This window comes from Coenobita brevimanus, chromosome 93, assembly GCF_032717465.1.
Source record: "Coenobita brevimanus isolate Jiangsu-jjx chromosome 93, ASM3271746v2, whole genome shotgun sequence".
Taxonomy (NCBI): Eukaryota; Metazoa; Arthropoda; class Malacostraca; order Decapoda; family Coenobitidae; genus Coenobita; species Coenobita brevimanus.
The window spans coordinates 10271570-10286516 of NC_137046.1; the positions used below are offsets into that span (position 1 = coordinate 10271570).

Sequence of the window (14947 nt, forward strand, 5' to 3'; positions counted from 1 at the left end):
CTGCTCCCAGTTCACACTCCCCTCTCCCATATACCTCTCCACTCCATCCCTCCATCTCATCCTTGGCCTCCCCCTCCCTCTCTCCCCCTCCACCTCACTCACATACACTCTCCTCGTCAATCTCTCACTCTCCATCCTCTCCACATGGCCAAATCACCCCAGTGTGTTTCTCCTAACGCTTCCTATCACATCCAAATCCACACCTCAATGCTCCTTCACATCCTCATTTGTCAGTCTGTCTCTCCATGTAACTCCACATGCTCCTTTCAGTTAACTCATTTCCACCGCTCTCACTCTTGACTTGTTTCCCCCCAACAAGATCCAAGCTTCACTTCCGTACGTTAGAGATGGTATCACAATACTGTCATGTAATAACTTTTTCACTTCCATGCTCACTTCCTTGTTTCTTATCACTGCTTTCAAGGAACCAGAAACCTTTCTTCCTTGTTGTACCCGTTCAAGCACTTCATCCTCCAAACTTCCATCCTTACTCATCACACTACCCAAGTACTTAAACGTACTCACATTTTCCATTTCCTCATCATCCAACCTCACTGTACATTCACTGACTTCACTTCTCTCGAAGACTATAACTTTACTCTTCCCTACATTCACCTTTAGATTCCGGTTCTCACACACTCTCCCAAACTCATCCACCAAGCCTTGCAGCTCCTCTTCGTCCTCATTTAACAACACAGTATCATCTGCAAACAACAGTACAGGGAGTATCGAAACATTGACCTCTCTCATTAGGGTCACTCCAACATCCACTGCCCTACCTTTTATCTCTTTTATGACCCCATTCATGTACAAATTTAACAACCATGGAGACATGAAACATACCTGTTTCAACCCTACATTCATATAGAAAAAATTGACTCAGTTCACTATCCACAGCACTGGAGCCTTAGCACCCTCATACATACTCTTCACAGCGTTCAACAACTCCCCATCTACTCCATATATTCTTAATACTTTCCACAATCCTTGCCTATCTACCCTGTCATATGCTTTTTCCAAATCCATGAAGGCAGGATACAACTTCTTTACTTTCTCTAGAAACTTTTCCACTAAAGAGCTAAGAATGGCTATTTGATCTACACAACCTCTTCCCTTCCTAAAACCTCCCTGTTCTTCTTCAACTGATTCTTCTGTTATTTCCCTAACTCTGTCAGTAAGTATCCTACCATATACTTTTCCTATTACACTAAGAAGACAAATGCCCCTATGATTACCACACACTTCTTTTTCCCCTTTTCGTTTGTACAAGGGAATAGTTATACCTGACTTCCAGTCCTCTGGGACTCTATCTTCCTCCCAGGCCAATCTGCACATCTTCCACATCCATTCAACAACTATCTCTCCCCCATGCTTCAGCATTTCACTACACACTCCATCAAGGCTTTCCCCGTTTTGATTTTCTTCATTGCTTCCACAACTTCCATCCTACTGATTTCTTCCTGTCTACTCACCTCCCTCCTTCTCCCAGACACCTTTACTTGCATTACTTTCATTCTCTGTGTTCAACAATTCCTTAAAATGTTCTCTCCATCTGCTCACTTTTTCTCCCTTCTCCACCGGTAATCTACCATTTTTATCTTTCATTCCCCGACTAACTTCACTGCCACCCTGTCTAACTATCTTTACCTCCTTCCAGAACGTTTTCTTACAGTCCCTCCACTTTACACTCAAATTCCTTCCAAATTCCTCATCCACTGTCGTTTTATTCACTCTTACTAATCAATTTACCTCCCTCTTCCTTTCTACTTATAACTCTCTCTTCCATCTCTCAGTTACTTCCACTCCCCTATTTCTCATCCATTCATTATTTGTTTTCTTCTTTTGTGTCACAGCCTGTCTCACCTCTTCATTCCATCATGCTGTTCCTTGCACCCCACACACCACCTCACATGCTGCACATATTTCTTCTGTGTATATCTTGCACACACCTTCCACGTCCCCCATCTGGTCCAATCAATATTTACCCAATCACTCCTCCACATCTCTCTTATATTCTGCCTTTTTCTCATCCTCTTGTAACCTTTCCACCCTCCTTGCATATACTCCGTCCTCCTGTGTTTCCCTTCTTCTATTTCTCCATTATACCCGGACCTTGATTCTGACCTCCACCAAGTAGTGATCAGAAAGTCCACTCCCTCAACCTCTATATCAGGGCTACTCAGCTATTATGAGCAAAGGTCCTATTAGACAAGTTCCACTGTATGCAGAGGTCCAGATAAATATTTTACATGCAATCATGAAAATAAAACAACCAATATGAGTACAGGGTAGTGTACCCATTTGGTTTTTATTCATTTCATATTCACTCTTTGATTTTTTTATACAAAAAATAAAGATAACTAGTGGATATAAAAACATATTCAGTTTTGTAGCTAAAATATAACAAGACTTGGAATATTTTTCTCTCAAAAACAATTGAAATGGAGAATTTTCAAATGGAAAAAGAAAGATATATATTACTGTTTAATGTTATGCTACGTTAGTAATAAAAGTTACACTTTTAAAGCATAACAGGATTTGAACTTTTCCCCCAAAACTAGAACACATATTTGGACTATAAAATGATGACACAGTGAAAATGCAAAATTACCGATTAATTTAGCCTAGGTTAGTTTGGGTGGAAAACTGAATTTGTACAATAAATGGGTACTAAAATAGGATACATCTTATGAATAGCAGTAGGCCAAGGTAAAAACCTTGCTTTATCTGAAAAAAAAAAAAAAACTAAAACTAGGTAAGTTCGCCTTCCTCCGGATTATGATAAAATAAAACATGTTTTTTTCCACTCCACATAAATATAAACAGAACTATCGCTTGTGGGGATGGAAAACGAGTTTACCAATTTGATTCATCACAACACAGTATATTTCAATATTCAGTACTCTACCAACGTACTCCTGGCTTATTCCGTGAACACAGGATACTGTTGACAGGAGGCCTAAAATTACATCAGACATGTCAAAAGCAACAAAACTCACGCCAAAATTCATCCGTGCCTCGCCCCCCATAAATACCACCCAGCTGATTTGTCTCATTTTCTGTTATTGCTATTGCATGGAAACTATTCTAAACTTATATTTAAGGCCCTGGGAGCATTTGTAGATTAAATACATATGTACGACAGACCCCTAACTTACCCTACAGTCAGTAGAAGAAATGCACTTGCAAAACTCCATCGCCAGGGTCTTCATGTTATTTAATTATATTTTTCTCTTCCTGGAGCCTGGGGTCCAGCTACAACACTCAGAAAGTCCGGATTCGGACCGCGGGCCGCCAGTCGAGTAGCCCTGCTCTATATGCACTTGCATCCATTACACACCTATGCATCCTTTCATCCACACACACATAATCAGTGATTGCCTTCCTTTCATTCAGTTTACCACCCATTCTTCTCATCAGTTGCCATGTATACCTGTGCATCATTTTGTGCCTGAGGAGGGTAATTGCTATCACTAACCCCCTCCCGGCACAAATGTCCCCTAACTCATTGCCATTCTTATCTATCTCAGCAGGAACACCCCACTCACCAACTACTCCATCCACCTTCACATTCCCTACTTTACCATTCATATCACCAATCAAAAACACCTTCTCATTCCTTTCAAACTTTTCCATGCCACTTCAACATTTGTCCAGAGCTCTTCTCTCACTCTGCTTGCACGATCTTGCGTTGACGCATACACGAACACAATTGCCCACATTGGTAGTCCAACTTTCAATCTTACCCACAAAATCCTTGAGCCAACTGATCCATACTCTCTTATATTCTCCTTCCATCTGTTCCTCACAACAATACACACTCCTACTTTTGCCCTCTCATTCTCACCTACTCCAGCACATATACCCCATCCATATTCTCATTCTCTCACACTATCTCCTCTCCATTTAGTTTCAGTAAATCCACATACATCCACCTTCGCACCCTCAAGCACCTGACCAATCCCTCTCTCTTTAGCCTCATCATTTGCACCCCTTACAATCCACGTTGTCATCCGTATCATGTCCTTTGTTCGGTCCTTAGTCGTCATCTTTTGGTCAGATCTGGTCCGAGGCTTCTTGTTCATATTATTAGTTCGTTGTTTTCCGGGGAGGGGCACTGACCCTCTGCCAACCCACTTCTTGTCACGTAGGGAACACATGTTGGTTGGTTATACGGTTACCACCCAGCGCTGTAAACGCTTTCCTGGTTTACAGGAAATCATTTGGCTTGGCACTGTATGTAGAGCTACTCTAAAACAGTGTAACACTTCACTAAGTGGGTGAATTTTGGGCTCCCTCACCTACCTACCTATATATATTATATTATAGTATATATATATATATATATATATATATATATATATATATATATGTATTCCAATCCTACATTGCCCCACGAGGAGCATAGGAGCCCGGACCTAAGCAGTTGGTCCTGATATTTAAGATGAGAGTGACCAGCCTCACTCATCCCTGAGTGGCATTACATGAGCAATAAACCCTAATCATCCCTTGGATATAAACCTTCACCTGCTAAATCCGATTGGAGCGCAATAATTACCCACAAAACCAACAGGCGCCAAAATTTGGTTATATGGTTACCACCCAGCATAGTAAATGGTTTCCTGGTGTACAGAAAACCATTTAGCTTGTCACTCAGTGTAGAGTCATCCACAGGCAGAAGGAAGAGGAAAGAATGAAGGAAACAAAGACAGAAGAGGGAGTGTAAAGTTACCCGTAGGCATAAAGTTATTGGAAAAATTACATGTGCGTGGCACCCCCCTTCATGGGCAACCCTTGAGACGCCTTTCAGACCTAAGTATTGTACTATACAGGGAAACTACCTAAGACATATTACCTAAGATAAAGTAAACGAACAAGATTATGGCTTTACTAGGTAAATCAACAAGGATATGGCTTAACTAAACCAACAAGAATATGGCTGCTCACCTTTACCCAAGAGGACAACAGGCGTGATGGAGGTAAGAAGAGGATCTGAGGCAGGATGAGGCACCTAGCGTGGATCTCCTGCATCATCGACCACACCACCCGACACACCACCTTCCTCACCACTTCCGTCACCAGCACTTTCAACACTTTCATTAGCTAATGCACTCACTTCGTTCATAAACGCTTCAAAGTCTATTTCTGACACCTCAGACATCGAATCAGTCTCTTGATCCTCCTCAGGATATGGCCCTTCTGATGTTGAAGGGAGTGATTCCTCACTTTGTTCAAGCCGAGGGTAACGGGCGATGAGTGTTTGCTTGCTCCTGTTTACTTCCTGGTTGTACTTGTTGGTGTAGTAGCTGAAAGTTTTGTCCAGTGAAGATATCACCTCCTCCATTCGCAAATGAGAGAATTTGATCTCCTTGAATTCTTCCTTGAATTTATCATGAGCATACAGTACCTGGCTGATCTCCATCATGGACAAATCTTCACTCTCCATCACTGGTGTTGCTGACTTTTCTACTGCGATCTCCTGCTGTGCGTCGGCCTCGTCCACTCGCTGCACGATTTCTTGGGGATCCTGCTCTGCTGCTGCCGAATGTAAACCCCTGATCTCCTCCAGTGAGACGACCTGAAACCTGGGCACAGCTAGTGCACTTGTGAGAGTGGCTGCCTCGGCAGTGGCCAGGGACTGAAAGTCGCTTCCTGGTGCGATTTCACACAAGTGTGGTACGAGGAGGCGCCAAGCATGGTTGATTGTTGCAGTGGTTATATCTGCCCAAGAGGACAACATGAGAGTGATGGCATCCTTGAGGTTGAATGACTGACAAAAAGTCATAATAGTCTACTCAGGAGTTGAAGTTGGTTGTGAAGGTGCCGTGTGTCATGGTGATGAAGCAGGTTAAGTGGGTGGCGAATCCAAACCATCCTCGGCGTCCATGATGTCACTCCCAACTGTGTTCAAGTCAAGAATTGCCTGCAGTTCCTCACAGCTGTCGGTCTTGCTACGGAGGTGATCGTAGAGGCGTTGGTGGTATAGCTGCTTGACCATTGCAATCAACTCCTGGTTTAGCGGTTGGATGAGAGAGGTCGTTCTTGGGGGCATAAAAACGATCTTGCATTCTTTGCTGAGGTCTGCTAGCCAGGTTGGATGACTTGGGGCATTATCAAGGATAAGGAGCACCTTGAAGGGGATGCCAAGTTCCCAGGATTATGTCTTGGCATCAGGGATGAAATGCCGCAACAGCCACTCGGAAATGATGCTACTTGTCATCTAACCATTGGAGTTGCTGTACCAGTCTACCCCACTGTCATCCATGCAGCATAGATTCTTGTAACATCTGGGGTGTGCTCCGGTATGCACCACAACAGGCCGCATCTTGTGTGAGCCTGATAAGTTCACAGCAAACATGAGTGTTATCCTGCTCTTGTCAATTTTTCTGCCCCGGGCCTGGCGCTGGTGCTTACTAATATAAGTATACTTCGGCATAGCCTTGTAGTATAGGGCTGTTTCATCAATGTTATAAATTTGGTCCATGCTGTAGGCGCCCTCCTCGATTATCCCCTTTAGGATGGCTAGATAATCCCTGGCCGCCATTTCATCCGCTGATGTACGCTCCCCCATGAGGCGAATGTGACGTAACTCCTTCCTATTCAGAAAGCAGCAAAGCCATACCACAGAGGCTTTAAATGGTTTCTTTACAGCAAGCTTCAGAGCTGCAGCTTTGTAGAAAATCTTGGCCTGGTGTCTGATGAGGCGCCCATTTAATGGAATTCCTTCCTTCTCCTTCCTCAGGATAAATGTAGCCAGGTACCGCTCCATAAGAATTATAGCCTGGTTGGTCAGCCTGCTTTTCCCGTCCAATGATGCAGTCCCATATGTCTTCACAGTCTTCTTTATGGCCTCCCTCTTAGCCCATATAGTTCGCACAGACGATTCTGCCAAGCCTAGTTCCATTGCAATGGCTGTGTTACCCTTCCCACTCTCCTTCTTCCTAATGACTTGCACCTTCATGGCTTGGGTGATGCACTTCTTCCTGGAGAAGGGGGCAGACATCCTGGCTCACAGAAAAAATAGCCTCAGAGTACACGGGGACATACCTGGAACAGCGAGTGTACCCTCTGTGCGAGTGTGTTTCTTCTGCTGGGACTCTCACCTCACCACCCTCCAAGCGGTGCATATGGGCATCATGTGACGAGTGAGCAGCATCGACATCACAAGGTGGGTGGAGCGTAAGTAACCGTTATTGCTTCTTGGATGGGCAATGTGGCGTACTCGGGGTAACCCCTGATTTAGGCCACTATTCGCTCCCCGTCTCGCTTACAAGGAGTTCAATTTGCGTACTAATGAAAAATACACTAAAAAAAAAAAAGTCTTTGCATACAAGGGGGATCGCGTACTTGGAACTCGCACACTGTGGGGATGTACTGTATTTATATATATATATATATATATATATATATATATATACAAACATTTATATATATATATATATATATATATATATATATTCCCAGACGCCTCAATCCAATTCGGGGTGGCCACAAACAAATCGCCTCTACGTCACCCTGTTCCCCGCCATTTCACTGCCCCGCTCCCAACTCACATCCCCCTCTCTTATATACCTCTCCACCCCATCCCTCCATCTCATCCTTGGCTTCCCCCTCCCCATTCCCCCCTCCACCTCACTCACATACACTCACTTCATCAGTCTTTCACCCTCCATCCTCTCCACATGGCCAAACCACCTCAGAGTATTCCTCATAACGCTTCCCATCACATCCACATCCACACCACAACACTCCTTTATATTCTCATTTGTTAGCCTGTCTCTCCAAGTGACTCCACAGGCTCCTCTTAAATAACTCATTTCCACTGCTCTCACTCTTGACTTGTGTCCTTCCACCAACGTCCAAGCTTCACTTCCATACGTTAGAGTTGGTATCACAATACTGTCATGTAGTAACTTTTTCACTTCCTTGCTCACTTCCCTGCTTCTTATCACTGCTTTCAAGGAACCAGCAACCTTTCTTCCCTGCTGCACCCTTTCAAGCACTTCACCCTCCCAACCTCCATCCTTACTCATCACACTACCCAAGTACTTAAACGTACTCACATTTTCCAATTCCTTACCATCCAACCTCGCTGTACATTCACTGACTTCACCTCTCTCAAAGACCATCACTTTACTCTACCTTACATTCACCTTTAGACTCCGTTTCTTACACACTCTCCCAAATTCATCCACCAAGCCTTGCAGCTCTCCTTCGTCTTCACTCAACAACACAGTATCATCTGCAAGCAACAGTACAGGGAGTTTCCAAACTCTACCCTCTCTCACCAGGGCCACTCTAACATCCACTACCCTACCTTGCACTTCTTTTATTACACCGTCCATGTACATATTGAGCAACCATGGAGACATGACACATCCCTGTTTCAACCCAACCTTCAAAGAGAAAAATTCACTCAGTTCACTATCCACATGCACTGCAGCCTTAGCACCATCATACATACTCTTCACAGCATTCAACAACTTCCCATCTACTCCAAATAATCTTAATACTTTCCACAATCCATGTCTACCCACCCTGTCATATGCTTTCTCGAAATCCATGAAAGCCGCATACAACTTCTTTCCCTTCTCTAGAAACTTTTCCACTAAAGATCTAAGAATGAATATCTGATCTACACAACCTCTTCCCTTCCTAAAGTCTCCCTGTTCTTTTCCAACTAATTTCTCTGTTCTTTCTCTAACTCTGTCAATAAGTATCCTACCATACACTTTTCCTATTGTACTAAGAATATAGATGCCCCTATGATTCCCACACACTTCTTTTTCCCCTTTTCCTTTGTACAAGGGAATACCTGACTTCCAATCCTACGGGACTCTACCTTTCTCCCAGGCCAATTTGCACATTTTCCACATCCATTCTACTACTATCTCTCCCCCATACTTCAGCATTTCACCACACACTCCATCAATTCCTGGGTCGTTCCCCAATTTAACTTTCTTCATTGCTTCCACAACTTCTATCCTGCTGATTTCTTCCTGTCTTCTCACCTCCCTTCTCCTCCCAGCCATTCTCCAGCCACTTATACTCGCATTACTTCCATCCTCTATGTTCAACAATTCCTTAAAGTGTTCTCTCCATCTGCTCACTTTTTCTCCCTTCTCCACTAGTAATCTACCATTTCTATCTTTCACTCCCCTGCTAACTTCACTTCCACCCTGTCTTACTCTTTTCACCTCTTTCTAGAACATTTTCTTACAGTCCCTCCACTTTACACTCAAGTTCCTTCCAAATACCTCATCCGCTCTCTTCTTACTCTCTTACTAATCTTTTCACCTCTCTCTTTCTTTCTACATATAACTCTCTCTTCTGCCTCTCAACTTCTTCCACACCCCTATTTCTCATCCATTCATTGTATGCTTTCTTCATTTGTGCCACAGCCTGTCTTACCTCTTCATTTCACCACGCTGTTCCTTGCACACCCCTCTGTCTTCTCTTCATCCCACACACCACATCACATGCTGCATATATTTCTTCTGTAAATATCCTGCACACACCTTCCACGTCCCCCATCTGCTCCAATTCATATTTGCCCAATCGTTCCTCCACTTCTCTCTTATACTCTACCTTTTTCTTATCATCTTGTAACCTTTCCACTCTCCTTACAAATACATCTTCCTGTCCCTCCCTTCTTCTATTTCTCCATCCTAATTGGACCTTCATTCTGGCCACCACCAAGTAGTGGTCAGAAAGTCCACTCCCCCAACCTCTATATGCTCTTGCATCCATTACACATTTTCGCATCCTTTCATCCACATACACATAACCAATCATTGCCTTCCTTTCATTCAGTTTACCACACACCCTTCTCATCACTCGCCATGTATACCTGTGGATCATCTTGTGCCTGAAGAGGGTATTGGCTATCACCAACCCCCTCCCGGCACAAATGTCCACTAACGCACTGCCATTCTCATCTATCTCAGCAGGCACACCCCACTCACCAACTATTCCATCCACCTTTACATTCCCTACTTTACCATTCATATCACCGATCAAAAACTCTCTCATTCCTTCCAAACTTTTTCGTGCACACTTCCACATTTGTCCAAAACTCTTCTCTCACTCTGCTTGCACGATCTTGCGTTGGCGCATACACGCCCACGATCGCCCACATTTGTATTCCAACTTTCAATCTTACCCACACAATCCTTGACCCAACTGATCCATATTCTCTTATGTTCTTCTTCCATCTTTTACCCACAACTATACATACTCCTTCTTTTGCCCTCTCATTCTCACCTACTCCTGCACATATACCCCATCCATACTCCCATTCTCTCACACTCTCACCTCCCCATTTCGTTTCATTTATTCAGCATACATCAACTTTCGAACCCTTATATATATATATATATATATATATATATATATATATATATATATATATATATATATATATATATATATATATATATATATATATATATATATATATATATATATATATATATATATATATATATATATATATATATATATATATATATATACATATATATATATATATATATATATATATATATATATATATATATATATATATATATATATATATATATATATATATATATATATATATATATATATATATATATATATATATATATATATATATATATATATATATATATATATATATATATATATATATATATATATATATATATATATATATATATATATATGTATGTATGTATGTATGTATTTAATGCGAGGAAGAAGGAATCAAAGGCCGCGGACCCGCAATTATTGTTCCTTCCAAGAGAAAAACAAAATACAAGAGAGCCAAATTCAAGATCCGATCATTTCAAGATGCCTGGACACACTGCGTTTGAAAGAGTTGAGATCATTGGAAGCAGGGAATAGAGATAGAGGAAGATAGTTCCAGATTTGACCTGTTGCATAAATGAAGGACTGGGAGTAACGGTCAACTCTTGGATTAGAGAGTTGGACAGAAAAGGGATGAGAGTTTGCTCCTAGACGGGTGCTATGCGCCCATCGTAGATGTGGAGGAATGCACGCAGACAGTTCAGAGGAGCAGTGACCATTGAAGTAGTGACAGAAAAGAGATAAAGATATAGCAGTGCGACGAAGAGACAGAGGTTGAAGGGAGTTAGTAAGAGGAGGAGAGTTAATGAGACGAAAAGCCTTTGACTCCAACCTATTGAGTAGAGCTGTATGAGGGGAGCCTCCCCACACATAAGAGTTGTACTCCACACAGGGGCGGATAAAAACCCTGTATCGAGTCAACAATTGTCCAGGGGTAAACAAGGAACGGAGTCGGCTTAGCACACTCTCATCTTAAATGTCAGGACCAACTTGCCTAGCCCCGGGCTCCTACGCTCCTCATGGGGCAACATAGGATTGGATGATGGATGGATGGATGGTGTACTTTGATGCCTGTGTTAAGGATTTGTTTGTTCCTAAACCAAGCTTCAGACAAAGGTCCACTACAACTGTGAAAGAAGGAGTTACAGGCGACAAAAATGTCATAGAACTTGTTTTAAAAAGAGTGTCAGTTTTTGTTATGAGTACTTGTTTCAGTGCAAGAAGTATAGAACACAACTCAATTTGTAGTCATGATGTCCAGTAATTGATGTGGACCACTTCCTCAAACCAGAGCCGAGAATCCTGAGAAACCATTACGGCACCTCCAGCTGTCCCAGTGAAGTGACTGGCAGAACCATCTTCACATGATTACTTGGGACAATGTGCGAGTTGTGGTTAAATCATATGTTTGGCCCATTGCTTCTGATTTTGCCTCCAGACAAAGTTCAGGATGAGTCTGTATTAGCCTTTTAGAATGGAAGGTGGATACAGAGATACTGAATGGGATATTTGCCATGGAGCAGAGAAGTATTGTTGTTTTTCCTCTCGCCACAGGTCATGAATATTGTGCTTCTTGAAGCCAGTTGCAGTTTTCACGTTTCATTGTGGTTAAAGACTACCTTTTGACAAATATATCTGTATGGCTTCACTGCATGGATTTGTACAGTTTTCTGTGCTTATTTCAATGTCGAAAATGACATTAAGTTTACTGACACGGTCCTGTTGTATGCTCAGAATTATTGTGTTGGGCGGACAACTTAACATGATTCTCATTGGCTCACTCTGAAACTTTTCGAGTCCTACAAGCATTGCATTTAATACCACAGCAAGAAGGCGTGCAGCTTAATCAACGGAGTTGTATGCAACAGACATAAGCCAACAGTGAGAGAACTGCAGATGAATTACCTGAGAAAAATATATGGAGTTACGTGGAGATAGATAAAAAAATAAAGTGATATGGATTTGCTAGATATAATTAGGAGAAATACTGTGAGATAGTGTGGTCAGATGCTCAGGATGGATAAAGACACTGACAAGATGTGATGTTGGTAACGTGAAGGGGGGGGGGGAGACCGAGGATGAAGTGGGGGGATAGGGTGGAGAGGTGTTTGAGAGAAGTGAATGAGTTGGAGAGAGGGCAGACAGATGGCATGGGACATGGTGACATGAAGGTAATCTGTTTCTTGCCACCCCTTCTGGAATTAAGGCGTCTGAGAGACAGGCAGTTACATGATGAACATCATATTTTTGATGTGCATACTGTTTACATATTTACAAACATTATTGCTCTTTTCATTCCCATATTTATTTTCATGAAACCCGATGCTGGAGAGGGGCGCCATTGCACTGTGGCACAGACATTCTTGGGCGGCTCCGCTGCCCATTAATGTTAACATCCCTCAACTTCCTCCCTATCCCCTGAATGGAGGATGGTGGATTGCATGTGAGGGTCAACTTCAGCCTGCAGTTTGCTGATTCCACATTCAAATGAACCTGTAGTTATAAATACAGCTACATCCAATACAAAATTCGTTAATCTACTCTTAAATCTCTGGTTCCACAGCACTTGCTATCAGTCTCGAGTGTGACTGATGAAAAAAAGGTTCATATTCCACAATGCCATAATTACAGCTGTTTCACATGAATACGAGTGTAGGTCATGCACATTTACCACTGAAATGAAACTTACTGCACTATTCTTATATAGCCCATACACTTGCATCCATAAATATTCTCCAAAAATTGTGCCTGTTTTCAGTTATTAATGAGGTTTGAGGCATCTTCTCTGATTAGTAGCGATCGGAAGGAATTGAATCCGGGGATAAGATTACTATACGTAGGTGCGCATGTGTAAAGAAAAAGAAAATCACCTTTCAAAACCTGAAAAACACTTACAGCACTGGTATGAATGGGTAGGTAATAAATTAGGCTGTGGCAGTGAAATGATCAAGTCTTTAACAAAACTGTAAAATAAGTAAATACCATATTGCACTAAACATGGCTTTTTTTTTTTTTTTTTTTTTTTTTTTTTTGTAGACAGTGGCTTGGGGTATCTAAGGTTTGACTATAATGCACTTGCAAGAAACTCCAGTATACTCAAGAGGTACACCGATATCCCGCAAAATGTCAGTCTGAATTTTTTAGCATCTGATGTCACGCTGGACAACCTTACTGCTAATTGGAGTCTAGATTGTGGGTCATTTGGATGTTGTATGGCACTTCTTCCTTTGAGAGATACATCACACCATAATAATTCATTCATATATTATCAATAAAGACTATGTTAATAATGAAATCACGTAAATGAGCATGCACGAGTGTTCAGGTGTAATATGCCGTATGAATCGCCAAGGAATAGGTAATACAAAATTTCCAAGACCAACTAGAAAAAAATGCTCTGACTCCATAATGGTGTCTGGGTGCTGGAAACCTCAAAAAACGTTGCTTTAATTCCCCTTCAGCTCTCTGTGTACATATTTCAACTAACCCTGTATACACGCGTCAAGATATTTGGCCTCCATCACGCCTTGGTACGTCAGCTCCCCCTCTTGTTTCACCAACTCCTGCAGCTCCTCACGAAGGCGTTGCTGCTCCTCTGGGTTTTGGGCCAGCAGATGTAAGGTAAAAGCAAGGGTGGAAGCAGATGTGTCATACCCAGCGACCAGGAACATCGCACTCTGTGCCACTATAGTTTTATCATCTAGGACTGGAATAAATGAGATAAAAGAAGATCATGGTTAAACAGATTAAAGTAAGGTGTATGAGTTATATTAGATTAACCTCTAAATGCAGGAATGGGAACAGAGCACCGACCTGGCCATTAGATAACAGATGCCAGGAACAATACGGAGTACTGACCGGTGTTTTCTGTCACCGTTTCAAAGAGTACCAGGCTGGTGGGTGGCGGGTTTCCATAGGTTGCCTGAGAGCTTCCAAGAGTCACCTTGCCGTACTACAGCATCAGCCTTTGCCCTAGGAAGCTGTGCGCTATATTCCCCTCTCCCTCCTCCACCACCACCATCATCAATCTTAGCCACTGAATGTGTTAAAAAAAAAAAAAAAATACTTGAAATTGGTGAACTAATAATGTTATTAGAACTCTGTGTATTTTAGGTATTTAGGTCTTACAACAGTATTTTTACGCAAACCTTGTGTTGTGTATAATTGTGGTGTGTAATATCTACTTAGTACTTTCAGCTATTATGTTACTGATGAATCCCAGTCTGTCTGGCTAAGCAGACGCATCAACCTCAGGCATGTAATCCATCCTGTATTAGCTATTATGTGATGTGCTTAATTATTTCAGAAGGGATAAAGTGCAGTCTGTGAAATAATCTCTACCAAAACCAACCCTGTCTCTTGAAATCATTGTGTCTAACATTCCCCGGTGTTTAAAACTTAATTAACATTATTCAGAAAGTAAAGTACTGTACAAGATGATTGGGATATGTGAAGTCATTTTAAGTAACGTATCGTAAATGAAATTATGTGAATGGAAAGACATTTATTGTAGACACTAATACCACAACCGACATCAGTGTGTAAGGTGTACAGAGATGCCTGGTTTTCAGAGATATTGCATTGTGTTAATTTT

General features: G+C 41.9%; 1 protein-coding gene across 1 annotated transcript in view; it reads right to left on the reverse strand.

Annotated features, from left to right (window-relative positions):
• The window catches only part of LOC145412501 (cytochrome P450 9e2-like), a 51426-nt gene that overhangs the window by 18333 nt on the left and 18146 nt on the right, over window positions 1-14947 (reverse strand). The window contains exon 3 of the mRNA XM_080282388.1: window positions 13841-14059. Within this exon, the coding sequence (XP_080138514.1) occupies window positions 13841-14059 (219 nt within the window). The remainder of the gene's footprint in view (window positions 1-13840; window positions 14060-14947) is intronic.